This window comes from Pogoniulus pusillus, chromosome 11 (assembly GCF_015220805.1).
Source record: "Pogoniulus pusillus isolate bPogPus1 chromosome 11, bPogPus1.pri, whole genome shotgun sequence".
NCBI classification, from domain to species: domain Eukaryota; kingdom Metazoa; phylum Chordata; class Aves; order Piciformes; family Lybiidae; genus Pogoniulus; species Pogoniulus pusillus.
Window position 1 is genome coordinate 18,954,919 of NC_087274.1, and position 27,099 is coordinate 18,982,017.

The following is a 27,099-nucleotide window of genomic DNA, read 5'->3' on the forward strand; positions in this document are numbered from 1 at the left end:
GTAGCAGCATTAATTTGGGTGATGAAGGGCATGATCTTGAAGAAAACTCCTATTTGCAGGTGGCCTGTGCTGTGGTTTTGCATTGTGATATTTTAATCTCGGATACTTGACAAAAAAATTGTGGTGTCTTTCTCCTCCCAGGAGAGAGTAACCTGAGTTTGGTTACCAAGATTAAACGTGAGAGTTTTTCAGGCTGGAAATACACACCTTGTTGGATCTATGAATAATAGCAGATATCATTACCTTTTTTTGCTTATACCCTGGAGAAGGGAGGGGGAAAATGGTTGCTGCAGGTGCTTCTGTCTCCTTCAGCCTGCAGATCCTGTGCAAGTCCTTCTTGCAGGGCCATGATGTCCCTAGGAGTGATGGTGGGAGTTTGTTCCACTTCAGGGACCTAGTTCTGGAAGTTAAGCATTGCAGTACCTGCATTGTGTATAATTACACTGTTTATTTTACATCGTTCTGAAGGAGAGGGGAATGGTAGAGCCTATTGCTCCAGCTCTCTACAGCACCTCCAGAAACCCAGCTGGAGCAAAGCTTTTACATAAACACGGAGATATGGTGAGTCCTACAGAGAAGACACAGTCAGGGGCTGTATGTTAGGCAATGGGACTGCTGAGGACAGAAAGCAAGCTCTGGATCCAAGTGGTCTTTGCTTACAGGTGCACGTGAGGACTATGAGTACTGCTGTCTCCTTCAAGAAGAGAAGATTTCTTGTTTCCTTCCCATACCCTAAAGGCATTTGCACAGAGGTGGCGATAATTAATCCCCACATTTCTACTACATAAAAAGAATGCTGCCTGCAATTTTCTCCTAGTGGGACTCCATTTTGTTTTTAAAGATAATTGATAGGTCTGGACTTAAGCATTTCAATTAGGGGAGTGTCTCTTGGGGACCAGACTAACAGACCTTGGAAAAATGTTCTAATGCAAATGCATCATGTGGATTTCTGCTCTAAGACAGCACAGAATGCCTGAGGATTTACAAAGCAGTTGAACAGAAGTTGAAGTGTGTCTGGGAAGTATATATGGGACTGATTGTGAGCAGGTAGGGTGGAACAAGTGGTTCTAAGTTGGACTGCTGACTCCTCTTTAGCCCTGGGAGAAAATGCTGCCAGGTATGGCCAGTTGTAAGTTGAGGAGGAGGAGGCACTTGCCTTGGTCAGCACATTGAGAAGATGGCAAAATCACTATGACAGCACTGCCTGTGCTGGTGCTGTGCCAGGTTGGCTGCTTCTGCTCTGGGAGAAGGAAAACCTGGGCTGTATTTTTTTGCCATTCACTGTCCCTATGCCTGCATGTTTCTTGGCAGGTGATGCTCAGATGGTGGTGTTGGTGAGCTTTTCCATGCCTCTGCCTCCCTATATGTGCAAAAAGGGGTGAATCAGTACACCTTGTTCCTCCTAGATCCTGAATCTGAAGGATGTTTTTATTCCAAAATATATCGTTAAGGAATTAAATCCTGTTGGAAGTCCCAGATGTGCTCACAAGTAATTTTTGTGCTTCTGAAAGCAGTGCCATAATGTATTAGTATTTTTAGATCACTTGGATATTTCCAGCTGGAGGAAAATCTTGTGTACTCTTTGTTAATTGTGCTATGAATAGATCTTAGGCTGCTGAGGAGAAATGAGTCAATATGTTGAAATGGTGATCCCTCATGGGTTCACGTGTACACCTGGCTGCTCTGAGTTGCTTACCAAGCTGGGCTGCTGGAGCAGTGACAGCCTTTACCAGCTGTGGATCTTTCCCAAAGTTTCCTGTGCTTTTTACAGAAATGTGGCAAGCTGCCACTGCTCCCAGCTCCTCCAGACTGTGTTTAGACTCTGATCTTTCAGGATGAATGAAAGTGGTTCAAGTTATCAGTAAAGCATCGTCATCATCATCTCTTAAGTGGTTTCACTTCTTGAGATACAGCAAGCAAAGGGTTTGCATGAGGGCTATAAGGATGATTAGGAGACTGGAACGCTCCTTATGACGAGAGGCTGAGGGACCTGGGGCTGCTTAGTCTGGAGAAGAGAAGACTAAGAGGGGATTTAACCAATGTTTATAAGTATCTGAGGGCTGGGGGTCAGGAGCAGGGGGACAGGCTCTGCTCACTTGCTCCCTGGGATAGGACAATGGATGGAAGGTGCAGCACAGGAGGTTCCAGCTCAACACAAGAGGGAACTTCTTGACTGTAAGGGTCTCGGAGCACTGGCACAGGCTCCCCAGAATGGTTGTAGAGTTGTTTCCTCTGTAGACTTTCAGGGCCTGTCTGGATGTGTTGCTGTGTGACCTGAGCTAGATTGTATGGTCCAGCTCTGGCAGGGAGATTAGACTTGATGATCTCTTTGGGTCCCTTCTGTTCCCTAACATCCTGGGATCCTGTGATATCACAGAGGGAATCAGTATTGGAAGACATTCTTAACATTTGGAAAAGATTTTCTAAGTGATGGACTTGGCCCTTTTCTGGAGTGAATCAACATACCCAAGCTGGCCACAGGGAGAGCTACAGTGGAATCTTGCATCTGGACCTCTGCACACTGGCTTCAAGGTTTTCAGGAAGGGATTGGTGTGTGAGGAAGATGAAGTGGCCAAGTCTCCATTGCAGCTCAGTCTTCGACATCTGCAGTGGGACTGCTGACAAGTAGCATGTATTGCAGTCATAAAATGCTAGCCACGAAGTGAACCCCACTCCTTCAGCAGGCAGAATAAGCAAAGGAGAAAGAATTATCAGGGGTAGAGGATTTAAATACCTTTGTGTGGGTAAATTATCAACTCATTTCTTAGAGCTTCTCACTGGCCAAAGAGAGACTATCTCTGGAGACGTTTTACCGAAGGCAGAAACCCAATTAGACTAAGATTGTTACACAACTAATAAAGTGTTTTCAGACTGAGAATTATTTTTAGTGCTGCAGAAATCTTAAAGCACTAAAGCAAAACATGTGAAAGCAGGGAAGAGCACAGTTATAAACGTTTTGTGATATTTAGGCTCCTAGATTGCTGATTTCTGAGGACTGGTTGGTGTCCTACAGCACTAGCCAGCGTTTCCCATTGCATTTGCCAATGCCAAGTTCTTTTTCTTTTCAGAGTTAATGCCATTCTGGGTATACTAGAAAGTTTTGCTGTCAGAAATGTGTAAGCACCTATGTTCAGTGACATGCTCTGTTCACTGCCTCCTTCACCTTGGGGGAAATTCACAAGGGGGAAAGAGCCCCCGGTCCTCATGTCTGTGTGTTAAAACTGGTGACCAAGGCTGTTAAGAAGTTCATGTGGTCTGGCTGGGAAGTGATACCTGAAGACTTCTGTATTAAAAAAAGACACATTATGATTGGCAAGACAGAGTTACTACAAATGGTTTTTGTAAGTGTTAAATAATTGGATGTATTTGCTGCGTGGCTTTATGTTTGCAGATCACCTTCTACTCCTTTTTCTTACACACTGTAGTTGTGCTAGGTGTTCTCATGGCTTAGAGTCTCTTTAGGCAGAAGCAAACCCTTTCAGTGTCACCCTGCTTGGAAGTAAGGGACAGGATGGAGTGAGTTCCTAAGAGCACATCCTCTGACCTCGTTGGAGAAGGAAGGTGTTCAGCTCCCAATTCACTGAGCATGTGTGATGTGCAGGTTGGATGCCAGTCTGAAATGTGAGCTTCTGCAGTGACAGTGCTGAAACTGTGAAAGAGCCTGCTTTTGGCCATGGCGTTACTTCTCCCCAGTGCTGTCAACACCAAGACTCAGGTTGCAATAGCAAAGCTGAAAGCTGCTGCTTCAGTGATTATCGCTCAGACATTGATGCACCCAACCATCTCTCCCTCTGCATCTCCCCTCAGCACCATTTCTGCTGTGTCTAATAATTGTGTTTCTTTATAAACAGTAATTTAGGACAATTAGGAGCAATAGCATAGTTAAACCCTTAAAAGGTTATCTAGCAATGTCATTTTCTTGACTAATGTGTTCCTGCTGCCATGTCGTTTGTGAATAGACATGTGTTAGCCAGCTACTGTGCTTCATCTGTGGTGACTTTGATTTATTTGCTCTGTAAATTGGGACTGAAGCAATAATGGAAAGTGACATTAATTGTTTAACAGAGTCCTCTTTGTCACATCCTCTGCTTTCTCTGGGGTGTTTGAATGTTGAAACTTGTACAAAACTAATTGAAATTGCTGTGATGAGGACCAACGTCCACTCCAGTTCTGAATGTCAGCACACTTGAATGTCTGTTTAAAGCATGAGAGTTGAGCAGCTAACAGCAAATATCAGGGTTTCTTCTGGCATGCTATTATTGAAGAAGGCATTCCCCATTAGAAATAGTAACACTTCCAGCTTTGGTGTCAGCTTTATAAGCTGCAAGGCTCAGTGAAGGGGGTGCAGGGGTGTGCCCTGCCAGCTAGACTTGCTAAGAAGTTCCTGCTGCCGGGCTGGAGCTCAGGCAGCCAGACTGTCCCACCGTTGGTTTTTAACTCTCAAAAAGTGGCTGTGAAAAGCTGGATTTAGAGCGTGGTTTTATTCGTGGAGTGGCTCCCCTCTGCCTGTTTCCAGGCTCTGCACACCAAGTTACTGCAGCACTGTACGTGTGTCTGCTTGGTTCGCTGGAAATCGCCAGGTATTGCAACCTAGATTTTTTTTCTCAGTGGCCAAGTCTCTTTTGGCCTTACAAGTAGCTACCTTCTCTGTAGCATTAATTTTGCCTGAGTTTGTTTTTTGGGAGTGATGCACAGTCAGTGCTCTGCTGTAGCTTTCTAGCTCAAAGACAGAGTTTCTGTAAGGTGTGATTTGGCAGAGAAGCCTGACAGGAGCAGTGATCTGTGTGGTTTATGAGCATCTCTGTTTGGAGTGTGGTAGACTAAATTATTACTGAAGAAAAGCCATGCTAAGGGGATACCCAAGTTCACTTGATTTTTAATTTATTTTTTCTGAAATCAAAAATAGTGATTTTATTGTTGACTTTTAAAGGTTTTTTTACATTTGCTCTTTGTTTGTCTTGGTGCTACGTTCCTTGCTAGTTCACTTTTGATATGTGATATTCAAGTTTAACTGAAATTTCTTCACACTGTGAACCTGGAACATGATGAGCCACTCTGAAGCTGGTGGAAAATCTCCCAATTTGGTATCCTGAGAATCAGTGAAAGGCTTTTCATTTACTTTAATAGCACTAGGATCAGCCTAGGAATCCTAGATAATTGATCTGTCAAGATCAATTTCCAACCTTTCTGAAAAATAAGTATAATGATTTTTACACAATTCTATTCCTCCAAACCCTCAGTATGCCAAAAAAATTGTACCTAAATAGACAGTAGGGACTATATTTCATTAAAAAAAATGGAAGCCATTTGAATTTACTCAGCTTGACAAAAAGAAGACATGTTGCTGAAATAAAATAGATATCCAATAGAAATTCATGTTACAGCCACATCTGGTTAGGAATTGATCAAGTTTCTGTAATTGCCATGTGAATTAGAGAAATGCTTACACTAGTGCCACTGAGTACTCAAACAACATAACACCAAAGGACCACTTCAGAGGCAACCTGCCTAGTACATTTCTTTGCAACCCAGAGAGCCTGCCTGCCATTTGCACTATGAGCTCTCATGGCCAGCCCTGTGCACAAATGCTGGGCAGTGAGAAGCTGTTCTTTTGGGCTTGGAGCAAGCATTTCCAGGAGTGTGGAAGGGAAACCCTTTCTTGCTTCCACCTGGCTGTGTATGTGAGGAAAGTTTTTCAGATTTCACTGGTGATTCATTTGGGTCTTCTGATTAGCTGTCTTACTGATTCTTGTAATTTTGTCAGGTCAGTTAGCTGGTGTTCAGCCTTGAAAAGAGAAAAAGAGACAGCCTGGGCTGACACCATCGCTGGGTGTCAGCAGCTTAGGCACATCCAGTAATACAATCCTTGAGTGATTACTTCTCATTGTTAACACCAGATTAAAAAGAGAAAAAAAAAGAAACTGTGGAAGAAAAGTAAAGGAGAGCAATACAGTGCAAATGCAAAGAGACTTCTCCTGAGCACGGAGATGGGTTATTTTATTGTGCTTAATTACATCATCTGAGACACTGTTGTGGGTTTCTGTGGCATACAGAGACATCATTTTGCTCCATTTCTCTTCTCATCTGACTCTGTTTTTTTTATTTTGTCTCCTTCTGCAGAAGATAGATGAAGAGAGCGAGGCAAACTTGCTAGCTGTTCTCACTGAAACACTGGACAGCATCCCTGTGGATGAGGATGGATTGCCTTCATTTGATGCACTGACAGATGGAGATGTGACCAACGAAAATGCCACTAGCCCTTCCCCAATGCCCGACGGCACCCCTCCAACTCAGGAGGCAGAAGAGCCGTCTCTAGTAAGAACCCTTCCTACTGTTTAACGGGAATTGGATGTGCCTCTGGCAACCCGCTGCATGGGTATGATGTAGTCACAGTAAGGTCTGGACTTTTCATTTAGACTGGAAAGGAAAATCAAGTGAAGAAATTAAAATGAATCGGGGGGGTGGTGGTGGTGGTGGTGGTGGAAGAAAGCACCAAATAGCATAGAATGACAAATAAGGCAGTCTATTAAAAAGTGTGTTTGAAGAGATTGTTTTTGAGATTTTTGTGCTAATGGCTGACACTTTTGCTTATCCTGCTGTTCAAGTAAGTTAGGATAATAGTTTTAATCCATATCTTATTTCTTGAGGCTCTTTGTGTGTGTATGTGCAGCCATCACTTCTGGTGATCTGCAAAGAAAGTCCTATTGAGTCTGGCGGAATGTGGGGCTAATGTTGGGCCTTTAACATTGATTTGACCAGTAAGCACCAGCTTAGTGCTCACTGGGGCAAAGCTGAACCTTGGGTGTGGATGTGGGTGAAACCTCATATGCATTTACCTAAATAGAACTAGTTGGAGACCTGATTCTGTTTCTGATGAAAGTCCTTTATTGCTGGCTTCTGTGAAAGTAATCTTGATGGTGTATCCATCAAAGTTAATATCTCTGTTTAGATCAGAAGCCTCTTCTGTCAAACAGATCGCCAAAGATTTAATTTTGCTGTGGATTCAGAAATCAAACACCCTGGGCATTTCTATTTGCCCTGCAGTATACTGCAACAAAGGGAGCAGAAGTGTACTGCCAATCCAGAAGAAAATGAAATCTCCGGGGAATACTGAGACCTTCTTTCTGGTTTATTGTACTTTGCTTGCTGAAATGGATGTAGCTAATTTTAAGTAACTATGCAAAAATGTAGATAAGTCATTTTAATCCAAACAGATGCATAACTCTACTCTTTTCCTTCCACCTGCCTTTCCCTGATGTGTTTGTAGCTTAAGAAGCTCTTGCTGGCTCCAGCCAACGCTCAACTAAATTACAATGAATGCAGTGGTCTCAGCACACAAAACCATGCAAACACTAATCACAGGATCAGAACAAGCCCTGTGGTTGTTAAGGTACAAACTTAATCTTTGTAATAATAATTAAAAAAAAAGTAAAGAGGAGGAAATAAAAACTGTAGCAAGGTCTTTTCTGCTTTCAGCAGCTGAGCAAGCAGTAGTTCCATTTGTATTGTATTAATCTACCTACCGTCTTGCAGTTGCTTTAAAACAAACCAAAGTGAACAGATTATAGACTGGATTCCAGAAAATCACCTGAGCTCCTTTATGCTCTGAATATTTCATTTATGCTTTTTCTCTTGGCAGAGTTCAGTTGTAGTCCCACCGTCTGTTACTCTTGCCTGCTTTGCTGATACACAGAGTACTATGGGGTGTGATAAAATTTGCTGCTGGTCTGATTTTGTTTATGAGTGACTCCAGGATGTGGGATTACCTTTTTTTTTACCAGCTGTCTGAGCTAAAAAAATGACACTGGATCCTTGGAAAAAGTTGTATATCAGGCATTAATTGGCTGGAATGGGGGCTCTGACATAATTCTGTTAGCAGGCTTATGCAGCAATGTTTGTCTTGCCGTTTACTGTAACTGAAAACCTAGCGTTTAGGGGTACTTAAGAGAGTTGTGAATACTGGGCTCAAGCAATCAGCAGCAAATTAAGGTTTAAACCAGCTTTTTTTTTTTTTTTGTTCACAGTAAAGGTGCTGTAGGGTCTTGTTAGTTACATGTTGCTGAGTAGGAACATTGAAATGTAGGAGAAATGAAATAAAAAGCTGCATAAATGTCATTTAGGAATTTTAAATGTAATTTTCTTTCCTTGTTCTGCAAACAATTATTCACAGCTCATAGATCTAGTACACTTAGACTGAACACTTCATTGAAAATCTCATCTCTTCAGAAAACCTATATCCATTCTGATAAGGTTCAGTTCACTAATTTTAACTTTTTTTTTCCTAATTTTGTTTTATTTTATTATGCCCTGTTTTAAGACTGAGAATTCATGGAGCAATAAAGCGAAGAGCATTTGTCAACAGCAAAAGCCTCAAAGACGTCCCTGCTCTGAACTTCTCAAGTATCTGACTACAAATGATGACCCTCCTCAGACCAAACCAGCAGAGAACAGGAACAGCAGCAAAGAGAAATGCATCTCCAAAAGGAAGCCACACCTGCAGTCTCAGACAAATCATCTGCAAGGTAGGTGTGAGACTGCAGGAAAGAGCTTTGGTACCAGGAGTAACGCAGGGAAGCTGTAATGCTGCAGTTGTGAATACCCTTGATACCTCTTCTGTTCTTTGGATTAGTATTGTAAATCTGGCATCTCTTCTGTGTAGGGAGAATTTTAAAACAGTATAATGAAGTTAGAATTAGTTAGCTAGAATTAGCTCTTAAATAATTTTAATCCTGTCTCTGTTGCCCCGAGCCTCAGAAAACAATTCTCAGGAAAGAAAAGTTTAGCAAATACCACATGTTAATATTCCAGGCTAGCTGGAGAGGCTTATTTACAGAGTACTGTACCACTAAGAAATCATTATATCCCTAAACAAGCTGGGCAGGCCAGTTCATTAGTGAGCTTTTCTTTTTTTTGCTAGTGTAAAACTGAAGGCATTGTTAACCTGCCACATAGTCCTTAAGAGACAATAAATAGTGCTTTCTCTGCTACAGAGAAAGCAATAAATGTGTCATTCCTGTTAAAGCTGGAATGCCAGTTTGTAATTTTATTTTGTAAATAGTTGAAAGTTGAGCTGCCATCCTGATCTTTCTCTCTCCTTTTTAGATTCTTTATGGCTAAACCTAAACACTTGTCTTGACTTTTAATATCCCCTGATGCATATAGAATTGGTCTATATTACAGGTAGCTTCTATGACAGAGCCAGAACTTAAAGCCCTCACTCTCTCTTTCTCTCCCCCTCTTCCCTTGCATGTTTTCCCAAGATAAAGGAAAGCTGTAAAAGTTAACGAGCCCAAAGGGAGTTATTTTTAAAGTTACTGTCACTTTAAAATGCATCTATGTATATATTGGCTTGGCAACTAGAAGGCTGGGTGACTGTCTCAGTCACATCAGTGCAAATCCTGGATGTGTCTTCAGTGACTCAACCACAGTCACTGGGAGTTACGTGGTTGCAAGAGATCAGGATATGACCCTAAATGTGTTATTCTGATACTTAAAAAAATACCAAAACAGTTGTAAACTGAATATTTTTTCTTTTTCCTTCCCCCACTTTTCAGCCCACATGAAATCTGATTTTTCACTCTTCAGTAGGAAGCATAGGCAAACAATGAAAATAATCTTCCCTTTCCACCACCCTCTTGCAGCTGCATGTTCTGACATCCTAAGCATAGCTTTTGCTGCTGTGGTCTCAAATTCTCTGAACACTGTTTCTTGTGAGAAAGAAATTCAACTGTCCCTAGAGGTTCTTGGGTGCCAACTGCCACTCCTTCTGGATGGCTTCAGCAGTCTGCTTCACAGCAAAATCCAGACTGAAATGTATATGTAAAACTGTGGTGCAACTGTAAAATAGAATCATAGAATCATAGAATGGTTTAGGTTGGAAGGGACCTCAAAGATGCTGTGTATAGCACAGATATGTTACACACCTCCATATATCTATGCACACACGAAGAACTGATTAGAAAATCTTCCTATTCAGATCAGTGCACTGTTTTTCCCCAGCTGTGGCAAATGTGTAGATTCAGTGCAAAGAGGCAGGCTGGCATGCAGGGCTGTGGAAACAGCACGGAAAGAGAGGTGAGGAAAGTCCAAAGAGACGTGCAGCTAACTTGCCTCCACAGGGACAGGTAGCTAACTTATGAGTATTTAACAGACAACTGTGACTTTGATGATACTGCAGGTGAAATTGCAGGCAGAGAGAAATTGCTCTCTACTTTAATTCTTGCAGTTTAATTTACAGGCTTCTGAAATGTTTGTGTTTTTTTTTTTCATCAAATTTGCCTCATACACCAATATATGACTTCAGTGACAATGGTTTTGCATGTAATGCAAATACAAGACTATAATGCTTTCAGCTTGGACATTCAATTCGTGCAGAATCAACCTTGCAAATTCGACTGATATTTGCAGACCTGCAGTCATTTGTTCATACATTTAATCAAAAGTAAAAGAAAATTGGCTCCTCCTGTTTTAAAATATAATCAGGGTCTGATATTTTCTTTCAGAGTTAGGGAAGGCTCACAAAGGATGAGTCAAACGCTGTTTTCCTTTAGGGTTCCTGTTGTAAACATATTGCAAACCCACGGGAATGTCCACGAACCCGTTCATGCCAAAGATCATCTGTGGTTTTGCACTGAAATTTGCCCATGAGGAAACTTAGTTCTTTTGAACCTGAATGTTTTCAACTTACAGGGACAAGCAACTTCATGTGAACCCTTTTTAATAAGGAAAAACACACACACACACACACCCCACTGCAGTAGATCTTGAAACTCATAATAAACAAGCACCATTGATAGTGTCTTAGCTAAATATTTACACTGTCAATAGCTGTATGTGAGGACAAATCCTTTGCAGGAATACTGTTTGGTCAAGCCCTTGACTAGGAATAAGAAAAACTGAGGGATGTTTAGGTGTGGGAAATTCTCAGGAGAACTCCCTGATAGCTGCCAAAAATGAATAGGTATGAGTATGAGATAATGCATTTGGTTCTGTGCCCATCTCTGGCAGGTTTGCACTGTGCCTCAGTGCTTCAAAATGTTATAAATATGGTCTCATGTGAGATTGAAGAGAGCTAGAATGAGACTTATTAGAAGTTTAAATAGCTCTTACACTTTCAGCTTCCTTAAGAAAGCTTAAAATAAGTAGAGTATGTAGATATTTATCCTCTTTAAAAAGCGGAACTTCCTTCCAGAGCTTTACTGTGGTTGGTTTACCACATTTTTAACTCTAGGTAGCCACTTACAATTGTAAGTATCCCTAGCTGTATGTAAATTGCAGATTAAGGTGTGTGAAGTTACATTCAATCTTAGTGGACATGGTTTTATGCACAAAGCAGCAGCAGCACTGGATCAGACAACTAACCCGTTGAGGTGCATCTCCTCACTCTGGTGGTGACTTCCAAGGAAGGTGAACTTGAGGTGAACACCTGAGCTTCCATTTCTGACTTTCATGTGGGGAGGAGGAGAAACAATATGCAGCTCTTGAGAATTGAGTTAATTTGGAAAAAAAAAAAAAAGTTAATATCACTTCAGGAATGCTCCAGAGCTTATAAAAGTAATCAATTTGCATATAAAATCCTTTAATGTTGATGGGAGCTCCAAGCCTGGAATGAATACAAAATGCGCAGTAGTGACACTCTGGACAAAAGATCTGCAGTGCAGGAGTGTTCAAGGGGAACATTTTGTCTTAAGTAATTAATCTGCAGAAGAGATCCCCTGCTGTTGTTCTTGGTACAATGCTCTCTGCGTTTAAACATCAATCTAACTTCTGAAAAGTGAAATTTGCAAGTACTATTATTTTTAATTTTTAAACATTTTACTGACAATTAAAGGAGCCTTTGTTGTATTACAGCATCTTAGTTCTTGGCTTGCTTTTGGGAAATAGGAGCTTGCATGAATAAAAGCTATAAAAGACGACTTGTATTTTAATAGCTCGAGCTTTGTTTTTCGTGTGTGTTGGGATTGTAGTGCTGAGAGCTTCAACCTCATTTTTAACCATCTGTGACTGTGTCCATGGCTTGTCATAGTTTGAGGATAATATGCAGAAATTTGGACTACCAACTGGTTGGACTCTGGCCTCACAGAAACAACCTATTCTCAGTGCTATATATAAAATTGTATATTGTAGAAGTAAAATGAACTGAATATTCATAACGTTCTGTTACTTCATAGTTATTATGCTGCTCCTGTTTCCAAATAAAATGTGAACTGTAGTCTGAATTAACTCTAAGAGAAATAACATTTTCACAGTGTATCCTGTAGAGTTCTTCATTGATTTTTAACATGTACCACTCTTCTGAAAGGTTCTTGGCATTTGGGTTGTGTACTGTATTTCAGAGGTACAGTAATTGATGTAAATCATTGTTGAAATTTAGGTGCCCTTTCGGTACCATTAATAAAGAATCAGAATGAGTCTCCTCATTTATCTGAGATACACCAAAATGGCTATTGAACTATCAGCACTCAGCCCTAACTGACTAACATGGGATTCCAGCACCAACACGAAAAGCAGTCTTCTTACTGTGCAGTATGGAGTGTTTAACTGTTTTATAATCCTTTTCTTTTTCCTTTTAGCCAAACCAACAAGTTTATCACTTCCATTGACGCCCGAGTCACCAAAGTAAGTACTACAAAGTGCAAACATATATAAAAGGGAGGGGGGTTCAGTAGATTTTGGCTACAGCAACTCCATTTCAGCTTGTTTTTATAAATGTGCCCTGTCTTCCAGTGATCCCAAGGGTTCCCCATTTGAGAACAAGACTATTGAACAAACCTTAAGTGTGGAACTCTCTGGAACTGCAGGTGAGAAATGGAGAGTGCTGCCTCTTCCTTTAAACATGGCTCGTGTGTGTTTGTTCATTTTAATATACCACATGTACACCAAGATCTCACAGAGGTCTCCAGTAGATTAACTGCACTGCAGTTCAGCTTTTGACTTTTTATCCAGTTACCTGAGAAGGAATGTGTTTGAAAATATGGCTCCAGACTTCCACAAGAGAGCATAATTTCTGGGAAAATATGAATGAAACCATTTATCTGTTATACTTCCCCATTTCCCCATAGATTTGTGTACTGCTGAGCACCATCTTTCAAAGTGAAACCCCACAGCACAGTGTAATAGATGCTACAGATGGAAAAGTTATGTCATCCAGTCTGTCTCCAGGCCAGTCTAGGGCTGTACGTGACTGCATGTTTCAGTGCTTTGTCAATTCTAGATTAATATGTCACAAATAACAGCTTTCTCCTCTACCACTGAAAAGCTATTCCATAGCTTGGAGGTATTTTTTTTTAATTGGTATTCACTTTATATTCTTGCTTTCTCTTTATTTCTCCTGTTAGCACATCTCACAGAACCTCCCTGTATCTTCCCCCTCCTCTCAGACCCCTGGTGTTTGTAACACTTGAGGATTTGTAGATCTTCTGTCATATGCTGGGGTAGTTCATGCATCACCCATTGCACTCATTTAATTCATCTGCTCTTCTTCCAGCTAAAGTAAATTCCTTCAGACTCAGATCTGGTTTATTCTTTTCTCTGAACTCTCTTTTGCCTCCATTTTCCTGAAGTGCTCAGAACTGAGTGCAAGAGCACACGTTGAGCTCCACCTACCTGAGCCTTTGCCAAGACTTTTTTCTTCCTCAGTTGTGTAATGTTGAAAAATAAGACATGTACTTGGCATATGTTTCTCTCAGGGTAAGAGTGAGTTGTGAATGATGTGATTTCTAGCATGCTGGAGGGGCATTGAAAAATATGTCTTTGGGTACCCTAAATCAGATTGGTACTTCTCAATGCAGTGGCAGCAAGATACAAGAGCAGGCCCAAGCACTAGATGTGTGTATGCACTTTGGGCTTTCACCTCCCTACATCCTTTGTTTCACTTTTTGAGAAACTCCTTCATTAGTTGAGCATTAAAACATGCAGACTTTACTGAAAACTTCCAGCCTGAATCATTCATCTCATGACAAAGAGAAATACTCTTCTAGTACCAACAGAACCACAGAAACAAAACAACAGAAACACAGCAAAATTCACTGCATGCAACAGAATAATCCCATTCAGTGCTAGTAGGCCTGAAGCATGAAGGAGCATCCTTTATGATTACTGTATGAGGGTGCCCATTTGTAAGCACAGTGGTAAGTTAGTGCTTAGTGCTGCCAACTGAAAGGGGTAGATGAGATGACTACAGCAGGGTGGTACAAACAGCCCTTGAAATCACTGAAGGGAGCAGTGTTTTTCTCCCAGTCAGAAAGTCATCAGCCTGTTCTTCACATCAGCTGAGTAGATGGAAACTGGGACCCTGGATAGTCCTCTAGCATTGGCTCCATACTGGCAACCAGAATGGTCTTGGTGTTACCAAATTCATTCTGCTCCATCAGCTTCCTCTACTCTTAACAGTGGTTGGTGAGGAGATTTCAGGACAGTGTATTTCATCACTTGCCTGCTCTTTCTGTCTGCCTTCAGATAGACACAGATTTTATTTTCATACTCATATATATAAATAAAAAGTCAAGTGGTTTTGCATGTCTTTTTAATTAATTTGAATTGCAGTAGTGTCTTGCGTGCTCATGCTGGAAGCAGGCACAAGTCCATAACAGAAACAACCTTGAGTACTGAAGAACTTGTAGTGCATGTGACTAAATCATGGCAGAATTGGGATCCACTTCAGTGAAAAAAAAACCCAAAAAGCAACCCACACCCAAAAAAGAATAAAGAAGAAACCAGTGGCGGTAGTGATTAATACTACCTTGGAGTTCTTTAGGGAGACCCTGGCAACTCCAAATTATATCTGGATAACCACATAGCTCATTGTCCTTATATAGGGCAGCTTGCACTGTGCAAGCACTATTTATTATAATTTAAATAGGAGTTGCCTTGATCTCACTGCCGAATTGAGAAGACCATTAGCAGTGCTGCTTGTGCTACTGAAGCACAAAGTATTTTAATATAAATAGCAGCTCCCTTGATCTCTCTGCTGAAAACAACATCGCTTCCCTCACTGGTGAATTAACTCTGGAGGAGGAAAATAAAAAAAACCAAAAGCATTTCCTACATGAGCCATCAATCTTCGTCACATACACGCTTTGGATTCCTGTATCTAAAGTCAAACTGAAACTGTTCTCTTGCCAGTGCTGTATCTTGCTTTACAACAAATCTGTTAGTAGTCATGAGTGTAACTTCATCCTCCCTGAAACTGTCAAAACGTTGGTCTGCCAAATCACAAGGAACAAATATTTAGTTAAAGTGTTTTAAAAATCTCACATAAGAATTCTTTGAATGCACTTCAAATAAACAGTCTGTTGTAGAGGGATAAGTCTATTGGTAATCTGACATCCTAACTCCTGCAGCTGATTCCTAGTGTTATTCTAAGGAAAATGGACTAGAACATCATGATATAGAGGAAGTCCTAGGTGATGATACTACAGTAGTTGAAATTTCTGCATAAAGTGAGTCTCATTCTGAGCAAGAGGCTCAGAAGAGGTCCTTCTCCCTTTGCTTCCACAGCTAGCTGCCTTGCCAATACTTTGCTAGGAGACCGTGGGCTTCAATCTCTGATGTCTTCCAGGAGCATGGGACGTTTCTGTGCCACTGAAAGATCTGTTTCCTCTCTGCTACCAGTCAGATTGAGGCAGCATCTCCTGGCATAGGGTTAACTCGCCCTCTGGAGATGGCTGTGCTTCTCTGCTTCTCTTGGTGATCAAGGGCTCCTCAGTGACTGTCTTAGACTTTCTGCTGAACTTCTAAATGCTAGAAGTTGGATGACATGATTTGAAAACGTTTGAAATTCATCTCTCTGTTTTACCAGTGTTCTTTTTTAAGCCTTCACTCCTAAATAATCAAATCCAACACGTAAATGCATGAACGAAGTTTACATGAATAGGACTCAGTCAGTAACTGGAAGGCCTTTTCCACCCTCTTATCTACAACAGGTGATGGTGAAAAGTCTCTCATTTGCACACAGATCCCTGTAATTTATCTGAGTATCAAACTCCTCACTGGTCTTTCCTTGGATACAAAATTTGATTTCTCCAAAAAGATGACAGGAAAGGCTGTGTGAGCACAATTGGCTTCAATAGTGATTTGAAATTCATGAGCATCCTCGAAAATACTTATACTATGCTCTTTGCCCACCTCTAGATCTGTGCTACCTTTTAGTTGTCAGAACAAATACTTAAAATCTATCATATAAGAGCTTGTTTGACTTCAAAATGATTTCTGACAAAATGAGATGTGAGATGCAGAGAGTTGTCCAGAGGGAATAAAATCTAGTAAATTGTTTGATATTTTCAGGCATCTGTGTTTATTCTCTGCAGCACTGACAACAGGATTAAACTGAATACTCAACAAGCATGTAGTTTTATATGATTCGATGGCCATTTATTTTATTTTCCTGGCTGCTTCACTCTCATGCTGCACAAAAGCTCTTCAGATTCTCTTACTGAATTGAGCTGCTGTCTTCTGTTCAGTGTTTAAAGTGGCCTTAAATAATGTTTCCCTTGACAATCTGTTTTCAAACTTGAAAGTTCATTGTCATGCCTCTCAAAAGTCCAGTCCAAATGTAGAAAGGTTCCAGGACTGTATTCACCAAAAGATTCTCAGCCCCTTCAAAGCACAACAAACATCACCGAGCACTGAAATGCTAACCATCACAGTAGAGTTTTAGAAAGATCTGTGTCAAACAGCTTTGCAAACCGGTCCTAAAAAGTCCGGATGTCATGCTTTAAAAGCAAAGGTGCTCTCCTAATTTCTGCTTCTCAACCTAGCTGAGCTAATTACTGAGGGTTGTGTTTGGTTTTTTTTCAGTGGGGGTTTTGGAACGTAACAAAAGTAGTTTCACTCTCCCAGGAACTTTCTTGAAAGAAGTCACTCGGCCGAGGTGGCAGAGTTGGCACACAGGCAAACAACTTCTGTTGCGCAGACACGGGGAGGATGCTGCTGGCAGTGCTGGCAAATTAATGTGCTCTGTTCTCAGGCACAAGATCATCGCCTCAGTTCATAGCATGCAGACAGAGCAAGGCAAAGTGCAAACGTACCATTTACCAAAGCCATTCAATTAAAGAAAAGTTCCTACAAAGAAAATGGTTTTGCAGCACGTCATGAAAAAAATACTTGCCTTTGACTTTAAAAGGGGTGGGGGGAGCAGCCTGTTTAAGGGGGCTGATTGTAGAGTACGTACCACTTCTAACAGATCTGCTGTACAGAAGTACATAAGTGTGAGTGATGTAGAGGTACTTGTTTATTATAGAGCACATTTCAATGCAGTAATCATAAATATTGCTAAGGTTGTGCTCTGTTGAAATATGACCTACATACTCTTGATTGTTTGTGTTACGTGATTTGTCTGACACCCATTACATTCTGGGTAATGGCAGCCATTTGTTGCTGTGCACAGCAGGCTCTTTTGACAAAAGAAAATAGGCAGCAATAAAAAAGCTATAGTCTGAATTACATTCTGCACAGCGCTGCACTGCTGAGAGTTTGTGCAAGTGTGTTAACAATGCTCTGAACTGCCTCTTGTCAGCCTTCAGCCCGTAATGGCCATCTGTCCTTCCATAAATCTGTCAAAACCTGCTAAGTTCAAGAGAGAGCACAGAATATACCTTGTACTGTCAACTCTGAAGTGTACACATTGGAGGAGAAATTGGCACGTGTGAAGTAATCCAGCGGTTAGAGAATATTGTAACGCCCTTAATGGGGGATCATGGCCCTCAGTGAAGATTGCCAGGGGTCCATGTGAAGATGAACAAGTGTGCAGCCAAGTGGTTCTCTTAAAGTTCATGGGCTGGACATTGGTCACGGGACTCAGCAAAGGTGGTCTTGGTAGTGGTGACATGAATTCAAAGCTTCCTTTGCTTCTCCATCCTCCGATGGAGGTTTGTTCAAAAGTTAAACAAATGTTTTCCAACTTGTGTCTGCTTTTACTTGCCTGTGTGCTTCCTGCTTCTGCTGAAAACCAGGAAAAATGCCAGAATGCCACGAGGAAGCCCTTTCTCAGGCTGTCCCTAGCACAGTTCTGCCAGGAAGAGAAGTACCAGTAAATTTAGCTCAGTCTGTGCTTTTGCAAAGGCTTTTTTTTTTTTAATAGGGATGTTTTTTCCCCCCCTCCTCTAAAGATTGCTGAACTTCTTGTTGGGCTTGTGGAAATCGTCATGCTCTGCGTTTAGCTGGTGTCCTGCTGGGGCTACCTTCAAAGAGGTGGAAAAGGAAAGCAGTATTTTATGTTTGAATATTGAGTTATCTCTGAGTTTCTTTGCTGAAGTTCTTAAGTGTGCATGTTTATTGCCGAGTGGTTGTATTTCTGCTTCGTTCTTTCTTTAAATCTACATTCCAAAAATCAGCCCAACCTGCTCTAGTGGAAAGTGTCCCGGCCTGTGGCAGGGGGTTGGAACTGGATGATCCTTGAGGTCCCTTCCAACCCTGACAGTTCTGTGATTCTATGATTCTCATGAGGGAAAGTGACATTTTTTTTTAATCTAGAAAATAATCTTTGCTTACTCAAGTCTTTGTTGAATATAAGCCTGAAGTTTTAACCAAAAAGGTTATTACTACAGAATTTGAAAGGGTGCCCTTCATTTTACCAAAAATTCATTTGGCACTCAAAAAGACTTGTTAGTGAGGAGGTGGATAATGCATGAAACACATACTGCTGACTCAAGTGAATCTTTAGGAAGGAGGAATCATAGAATCATCACATCTGGAAGGCACCTCGAGGATCATCTAGCTTCAACTCAGGGCAGGGACACCTCACAGTAGATCAGGTTGCTCAGACCCCCATCCAGCCTGACCTTAAAAACCCTCAGGAATGGGGCTTCTACCATCTCCCTGGGCAACCTGTTCCAGTGTCTCACCACTCTCATGGTGGAGAACTTCATTCAATCTGAATCTACCCACTTCTATTTTTGCTAGAAAATAAAAAGAGAACTCAAAGGAAATAGTTTATCAGTGATAACTTTGCACAAGACTTTTGCACTATTAAATTTGAGGTGACTGAGGTTTTAGGCGTAATTACCTACAACTACCAGAAGGCACATTGTGGAGGGGCTGGTGCTGATCTCTTCTCAAAGGTAATTGGACACAAAACAAGGGGGAATGGCCTTAAGCTGAGACAGGGGAGGTTTAAATTGGACATTTAGATTGGAAGAAAGTTTTTCGTGGAGAGAGTGGTCAGGCACTGGAGTAAGCTGCCCAGGGAGGTGGGGCAGTCACCCAGCCTGGATGTGTTTAAGGGTCATTTGAATGTGGTGCTTAGGGTTATGGTTTAAGGTGACTCTTGTGGAGTATGGTTATAGGTTGGACTTGGTGACCCTGAGTGTCTTTTCCAACCTGGATGTTTCTGTGATCCGTGCCTCAGTTTCCCTGGCTTTTATGGCATTAGGCAAAACCTTCCCATAGCTCACAGCTGTTTTCTCCAAACATTCAGACGAACCCAAGCTTCTCTTTCACATCAAGTATTCATGCCTTGATACTTCTGTCTTCTTTTTTTTTTTTCCCTAGAACAAATTCATTGCAGCTAATGCAGTGGGACTCCCAGTCTCCATTTATGCTCCTTAGGGAGCACTATGCATTGATGGACGCTTTTCCTTCTTTACAGCAAAATGCTATAAAACATAATCCATTTGCATTGATCTGCTGAGCTCTGGTGCACGGTTAAAAATACGAAACCCAACTCTATAGCCATGTTTGAAATACACATTTCCTGGAAGCGTGTCTGCCCTCTCTTTTTCATTCTTGCTAAGGAAGTAATGGATACCTCATTGCTTGGGCTAGGAGAAGAAATCTTGGGTAGCATCAGCCTCTGGAGCACTTACAGGTGGTCTGGGTTTTCTACAACTCCCTAGTCGTGGTCTAATTTGTTTAATTTTAAGCTTATTTACTTCTAAATTACATTAGAGTCAATGCACATTTTTCAAATACAATATAAACATTCCTGTAGTGTTTTTTTTCCTGAACTGTGGCTTCGGTTTGCTGTTACTCTGCCCTGGTGTCCTGGTTATACTTTTTGTCAAAAAAAAAACAGAAGAAATGACACAGTTTCTACAGAAAATATTCTACTCTTCTATAAATAATTGGAAGATGATGCTTTAATTGCTTAGTTTTACTGGCATGGGCTGTAGTCCTTCCTGCAGTTTTGTCTCACCATAGTGCTGTAATCTGTTACAGTTACGTGGTGGCTGGAGTCTAAGTCTGTGACTGCGTGTTTCATTTCTCCTCCCTACTTCATGACTCACTAATATTTAAATGCAGTAGTTTATTACAGTTACAGTTGTCCTATTCCTCACTTGGGTTGCAGTTGTAGAAACACTTTTCAGGCAAAATGTATTAGTTGTGCTTACAAGAATGTATTATACATATATTAGCTGTGGTTTACTAAGTTAATGAACTGTAGAGACAAAGAGTCATTGCAGTCGAGTCGTAGACTTGCTGTACTTCCTTGCATTCAAGTTCTGTGTTCTACCAAGGCTCCTTGGGTAGCACTCAAGTATTTTTCTCAGGCTTGCTGTAACTGAAGTTTTTGTCTGCTAATTTCTTTAGGTTTTTGACAGTGCTGGCCTTTTGACTTCTGATTTTTTTGTATCAAGTTCTTTTTAACAATAAAAGGCTTTTCATTTTTATCTCTTGATCTTTTCTATTAAGATCTACAGAGAGGGAGGCGGATGTCACAGAGGAAGAGGAGGGGCAGAAATGATGTTGAAGGTTAATGGCAATCCATTAGTGCTGTTACTATTGTTCTTATCAGACCTTTGGTGTCTCACACCCCAAATGCTCTTATTCCCAGGATTAGTAGTGCTGTATTAAAGTGATGCAGAATGGATCTTGCTTTGTATCTGCTTTTAAACAAGCATTGAACCACCTTTTATAATATGCATGCTTAAAAATACTCTGTTCCTCCTTTTTATTTCTTCCTTAGGCCTAACTCCTCCTACAACCCCTCCTCATAAAGCCAACCAGGATAATCCTTTCAGGACTTCACCTAAGCTGAAGTCATCATGCAAGACTGTTGTACCACCTTCAAAAAAGCCCTGCTATAGTGAGTCTTCTGGTTCTCAAGGAAACAACCCAATCAAGAAGGGTCCAGAACAGTCTGAGCTGTATGCACAGCTTAGCAAGACTACAGTACTGTCCAGTGGACATGAGGAGAGAAAGACAAAACGGCCCAGTTTGCGGCTGTTTGGTGACCATGACTACTGTCAATCTGTGAATTCAAAATCGGAAATACACATTAAAATATCCCAGGAACTTCAGGACTCCAGACAACTAGAATTTAAGGAATCTTCACCTGGGTGGCAGTGTCAGATTTGTTCTTCTTTAGAACAAGACCAGTATTTCAAGAAAGAGACTTTACAGACAAGTCAGCAGGGATCCCACGGTAATAACAGAAAACAGCTCCAAGACCAGGAAATTCGGGCTGAACTGAATAAGCATTTTGGTCACCCCAGCCAAGCTGTTTTTGATGAAGAAGCAGATAAGACCAGAGAACTAAGGGACAGTGATTACAGTAATGAACAGTTCTCCAAACTACCTATGTTTATAAATTCAGGACTAGCAATGGATGGTCTCTTTGATGACAGTGAAGATGAAAGTGATAAACTATGCTACCCTTGGGATGGGACACAAGCCTATTCATTATTTGATGTATCGCCTTCTTGCTCTTCTTTTAACTCTCCATGCAGAGATTCAGTGTCTCCACCCAAATCCTTATTTTCTCAAAGATCCCAAAGGACACGCTCTAGATCAAGGTCCTTTCCTCAATGCAGGTCTTGTTCCCGTTCTCCATATTCCCGATCGAGATCAAGGTCGCCCTGTAGTAGATCCTCTTCAAGGTACAGTACAGCAAATTCAGTTATCATCATCCTAGTTAGTAAGAAGGGAAACAATGAAAAGCATAAAGCAGCTTGAAGGAAGGAAAGTAAAGAAACAATCCAGTTATTTCTCCAGTTAATTCTCTGATTAGCTCTGAAGGCAGCAAGGTTGCTACATTTGCCAAGTTTACGCTTTCTGAGTGGAGCCAGTGAGGTCAGCAGCAGAGCAATTGGTGAGAGATGTACACAACTAACCATTCTCATTATCTGCAAGCTGCCTGGTGCCAATCTAGCTGCAGTCCCTATCAGATGAAGTTGACAGTAGTTCACTCTCCGCTCTGCATTAGCATCAATAAGGAACATTACAGAAGGGTGAGGGTGGAAATCACTTGAGGCCCCTAGATGACTAGGAGATCACAGTCTGTCACCCGAAAGTCTTGCTGGTACAGGGGAGAGGTAGAAAAAGCTGCCAATAGATTCATAGCAGAGGTGAATTGTGTTTTCTCCTGCAGATCTTGTTGCTATTATGAGTCCAGCCACTGTAGACACCGAGCGTACAGAAGTTCTCCCTTACGTGCAAGATCGCAATCCAGATCACCGTGCAGTCACAGACCCAGGTAGAGCATTTTGCCTGCATTGGTTTGCTTTGCAGCCTGTTCTCAAGAGATAATGAGGCATTCTAGAAAACTGTATTACTAATTTTACTTTCACAAATGCAGGTGCTTGATTTAATGACTAAGTTATGTTTCCTAGATATGACAGCTATGAGGAGTATCAGCATGAAAGGCTGAAGAGGGAAGAATACCGCAAAGAGTATGAAAAACGGGAATCTGAAAGGGCCAAACAAAGGGAGAGACAGAGACAGAAAGCAATTGTAAGCACTGTGAAGATAACTTTCATTCTGAAATAGATTTCTGTTTCTTTTCATGGATTTCTAAAGCTAGAACTCACACTTTACTTTCTTTTTTATGAAAGAGAAAACAAGATACAAAAATCTGCTTACACGTGCGTGTTAGTATTCTGGATTTTAGGCAAATATGTGGGTTTGTAACAGTTTGTGTTTTGATGTGACAGTACTAATTTTCTTCTATAAATTGCATCTCTCCAAGTTTTTCACAGTCAACACATACAAAGGGCTTACTAGAAAAGGTTTCATCCCAGACAGTAAACAATTAAAAGTGAACCATTCTATTTCTTCCAGGGATCTATCAGTAAACTTTAATTTCATACTATCTATCACCTACCACAGTGCCAGTAATCAATGCCTATTTTCTGTATTTATGGGGTTTTTTTGCACAAGCAATGCAAGGAGTCAGCTTACCTGCTGGTTGCTGGACTTCAATAGTAGCTGTAATTGCCCATAAAGAGGGTGCAGATAGCAGAATCCAAAGCTAGGATCCAAAGGCATGAGTCGAATTTCTTCTTTTTCCTGTCTAGGACTCATTTAATTTTAAAGTTATTTTTAGCAAAATAAATAGTCTGAAGACATGATGCAATTTAAAAAATGTCACTTAAGACTAGCCCTTTCATAATGAATATGTATTATTTAATTATTTTGTTCATCATTGCTCTGCTTGAAACAGCTCACATACCTGAGGCAAATGCAAGTACCCACGTGGGGATGAGCAACTCTCATGGCTGTTGTAACTGTAGGATAGAAGAATGGCTATTAAATGGACAGGTGGCTTCTGCCCTTCTTGAGTTCCCCATTGGCAACTGCATGATAGTTTTGATAAATTAAACTGGGAGCTGCTGTAAGCCTGGTCTTCTCTTGTAGTTGCTAAGCCCATTTTGTGTCTCACCTAAACATTTTCTGCTTGATTTCTGTGTCCTGCTCATTTGGTTCATTTTCCCTGCTGTTTTGACTGTGGTCTGGATTTTGTATGAGGTGGTGCAGACTGGGATGCTTCATCTCTGTTTCTAGATTTTCCCTTAGTGCTCTGTCTAAGGCTCACCAAAACGAGTAGGTGTTTTTTTCCCAGTGCCTTTAGTAGACTTTGTCATAAAAAGTGATTTGTCACACCCTTGGCATCATCTTTTTTCTAACACCTATAGAACTGGGAGTCTGTAGAGATTGACAGAGGCTGGTGTACTCTACAGCAATGAGAAGTTCTGCAAGGGAATAGACACCTTCATTTTCTGATTTTTGCTTCTGCTATTTGAGCTTCATCAAATCATTTCACTTTTCTCTGCTTCAGGTACCCTATCTACAAAGTGTGGGTGATAGGTGTATTTTGTAAAGCATGAGATTTAGAGCTATAACATGCTCTGCTGTGCTGATCTGAAACTCAGTGAAGGCAATGGAATGATTTTGCTTGACTTCAGACAGGGCTATATTTAAGTCAATTGTTGCAGTTAGTTTTAAAATATCTGGCTTCCATCTACTTTGAGATGAGCACTAGCTTCCAGCCATTGTAACTTAGGCTGCCTGCTCCCTCCTACATCAAACACAAATTGGAGATTCAAGTAGACCTCTGTCATGGGTGTATCCTGCTACTGCACAATTATTGTACCTTATTGGCATAAGTAAACACAAATCCTGATGAAAAAATAGAAGACTCCATTTAATTTGGGAAAAAAAAAAAAAAGTTTGGCAAGTAGCTACTCAAGAGTAAAAGAAAAAAGAAAAGAAAATAAACTTTAAAACTCCAGATATGCTTCTTCCTATGTAAAAAATATTAGATATTTCAAAACCAAGCTTGAAATTGTTGCCTTGCTAAAGTGAGCATTGTCAAGACACTTAACTTCATTAAAGAAATTATTTGATAATAAATGTGAATAAATCAGAACTTAAAAAACAACAAAGAAAAACTTAAAATTCAGCCACCTGTGTAAGTGCTGCAGATGCAGAGGAAATCTTGTTAACTTCTTTATCTATGAGCACTTAAAAATGAGTGGTGAGTCATGCTAGTTTATTCTTTGTACAAATAAGTAGGGGTTAGGGGACAGCAGAGACAGGGAAGCCCTGACCCCATCAAGTTAGTGATGTAATTTGGTTTATCTCTAGCCTTCTCTGCTCCTTTTCTTAGTCCTTCTGGCTGATGGGTCTCTTCTGTGCTACTCTTTTCTCTCTTGAGGGACTCAACTCCTTTATTGTTCAGCCAGGAGAATCTCCTCTCTTTCCTTGAACTCTTTCGACAGTCCCATAAATTAGATTTCTTTACTCTCTGCATTGGGGAGTTTTTTTACATTCTTTCTAGCCAATTCTCATGCTGCCACAGCTGATTCATGGCCACATTCCTCCAGATACTCTTGAAATTCAAGAGTGGCCCAAAGATTGGGCAGTACAAATGCCTCAGGTGTCACACAGGGCAGGTGACTTTTCATCATGAGAAGCACTGTGCTGTGATGTCAGGAGTTGTTTGTAGAAAGCATGCACAGTGAAAAGGGGACAGAAGTTATGTCTGAGCCAGAAGCCATCAGGTAATTCAATGCCTTGAATTAATCTCCATGAGACTAGAGTGGGAAACCTAGGGAAAATAAATGAGAAAAAAATCATGTTTTTATGGGTCAGAAACATATGTGAAGCAATGCCCTCTGATTGTGAAGGCAGCTTGTGTTTTGGCAGATGTGAGGGCATGTTGGCAGAACACTGAGGAGGCTTGTTTTAGAAGCCTGTGCTCATGCTATGTGATGGAGGCATGTTTAAGTGGCTGCCCCTTGAGTCCTGCACACACCACTTCCACTGCAGTAGCTTCAGATCAGCTAGAAGCCTGGGCTAGCATTTCCTTGTATGGATTCCTGAGTGCCTATCTAGACTTACAGCTATATATAGGTGCTGTGACATCTAAAGGTACTGGGACATTTTTCTCCTTTCCTCTCTACAGTTACTGCAGATGCAGTGCCTCTTTTGTGATTTGAGGTCTTCATTTTCAGCAGCAAAATAGGAGCTGAATCCACAAGATATTTTCCAGTTAGAGAAAAATATTTTGGTCATTTCTTTATCATAATTGTGACTGTGATGCCTTTGCTAGCTGAGAAGTGTTACCATAGTTTAGTTGGAGCTTTACTTCATTTATTTTACTAGGCCTCAATTTTGGTTTAGAATAAGTTCTCAGAGCAGAAGGATGGTCTTCCACCAAAACTTACTTAGCTTTGTAATGTTAACCAGACCAGAGTGGAGACATAGATATCATGAAACTTGAAGAGCAACTGCAGGACAGAAAAAATCATCTTAGGGCTTTGTAGAAACTGGAATGCAACATCCAATCAGGGCAGATAACAGTGATTTGTTGAGGAGACTGAGGGCTCCTTTTTACTTCAGATACACCCCAGGAAATTTCTGAGTTAATGTTGGCTTTTACTCCAGCAACCCATTAGACCATGCAGCAAATACTTTCAGGCATGGTGTCAGAAATACAGTTAGCACATTTTTGTTCTGGAGTCACCAGTTCATGGTTCCCCATTGACATGGTGCACTAGGGCTGGGAGGTTAAACTGTCTGATGAGCAGCCTGGTGTTCTGGATCTCTGCTACTCTGCCTCTCTGGGCACAGTATTGACTTAGGGTCACATCATCCCTGCAGCTCATTTACTGTGGCTGCTGGCTGCTACCAGGAGGTATAACAAAATCAGCTTTTTATCCAAGTAGAAAATTATTATTAACATTACTGCTTTTCATTTCTAAGTTCTGACAGCCTCCAAGAGTCCTTGTCCCAGAGAACTTACAGACATAAGAAGATAAATGCACTATGTGGCCACTGCAGCGGAAAGAAACACAGTTTCAAAGAAAATAAATTGCTGTGCAACAGGAAGGCAGGAGAAAGGTGGTTTCATAAATGAGTGCTTGGCCACTTTAAAATCTAAACCCAGAGTCAGCCTATAATGGAGTGTATTTCCACTAAGGAAGCATCCAATTGTATGCTGTATATTTAGTTTGGATTTTTTGTAGTTGCTCATTTATGGCATTGATCCTAGGCGCTCTAATTTTGCTGTGAGAGCTGCTGAAAACATGTCAAACAGGTTACCTAAATCTTGAGATTTACTCACCCATTACTGTTTTTCTAGCAGTCACCATGGAGTGTGACTGAACTGTTGTCCTCAGCCACACAGCAGTACTTAACCATTTTGTGCAGTGTTCTTTCCTTTCTTCCAGTTTTCTTGATTCTTCCTTTCTCATGCTTGCCTACAGGTCATACTTAGTCTTTTCTGTACAGCATGTAGAGAAAACTTCCCTTATTAAGTCAGAGTCTAGGCTTTGATGGCTTTTGCTATCCATAGCAGTTAATTTTTTTTAACTCTGTCCAACCATTCCCATGGCACTTTCAAAATGGTATTTGGCCTCTAGCTCCAAAAATAAAAGTCTT

General features: G+C 41.0%; 1 protein-coding gene across 5 annotated transcripts in view; it reads left to right on the forward strand.

Annotated features, from left to right (window-relative positions):
- The window catches only part of PPARGC1A (PPARG coactivator 1 alpha), a 381,122-nt gene that overhangs the window by 343,427 nt on the left and 10,596 nt on the right, over window positions 1–27,099 (forward strand). For 4 of the 5 annotated variants that reach the window (XM_064151329.1, XM_064151330.1, XM_064151331.1 and 1 more), the window contains 8 exons: window positions 6,121–6,315; window positions 7,268–7,390; window positions 8,318–8,522; window positions 12,573–12,618; window positions 12,727–12,800; window positions 20,903–21,815; window positions 22,307–22,411; window positions 22,548–22,668. In XM_064151329.1, the coding sequence (XP_064007399.1) occupies window positions 6,121–6,315; window positions 7,268–7,390; window positions 8,318–8,522; window positions 12,573–12,618; window positions 12,727–12,800; window positions 20,903–21,815; window positions 22,307–22,411; window positions 22,548–22,668 (1,782 nt within the window). Of the gene's footprint in view, window positions 1–6,120; window positions 6,377–7,267; window positions 7,391–8,317; window positions 8,523–12,572; window positions 12,619–12,726; window positions 12,801–20,902; window positions 21,816–22,306; window positions 22,412–22,547; window positions 22,669–27,099 lie in introns of those variants that run through there. The other variant, XM_064151333.1, reaches the window with a different exon arrangement.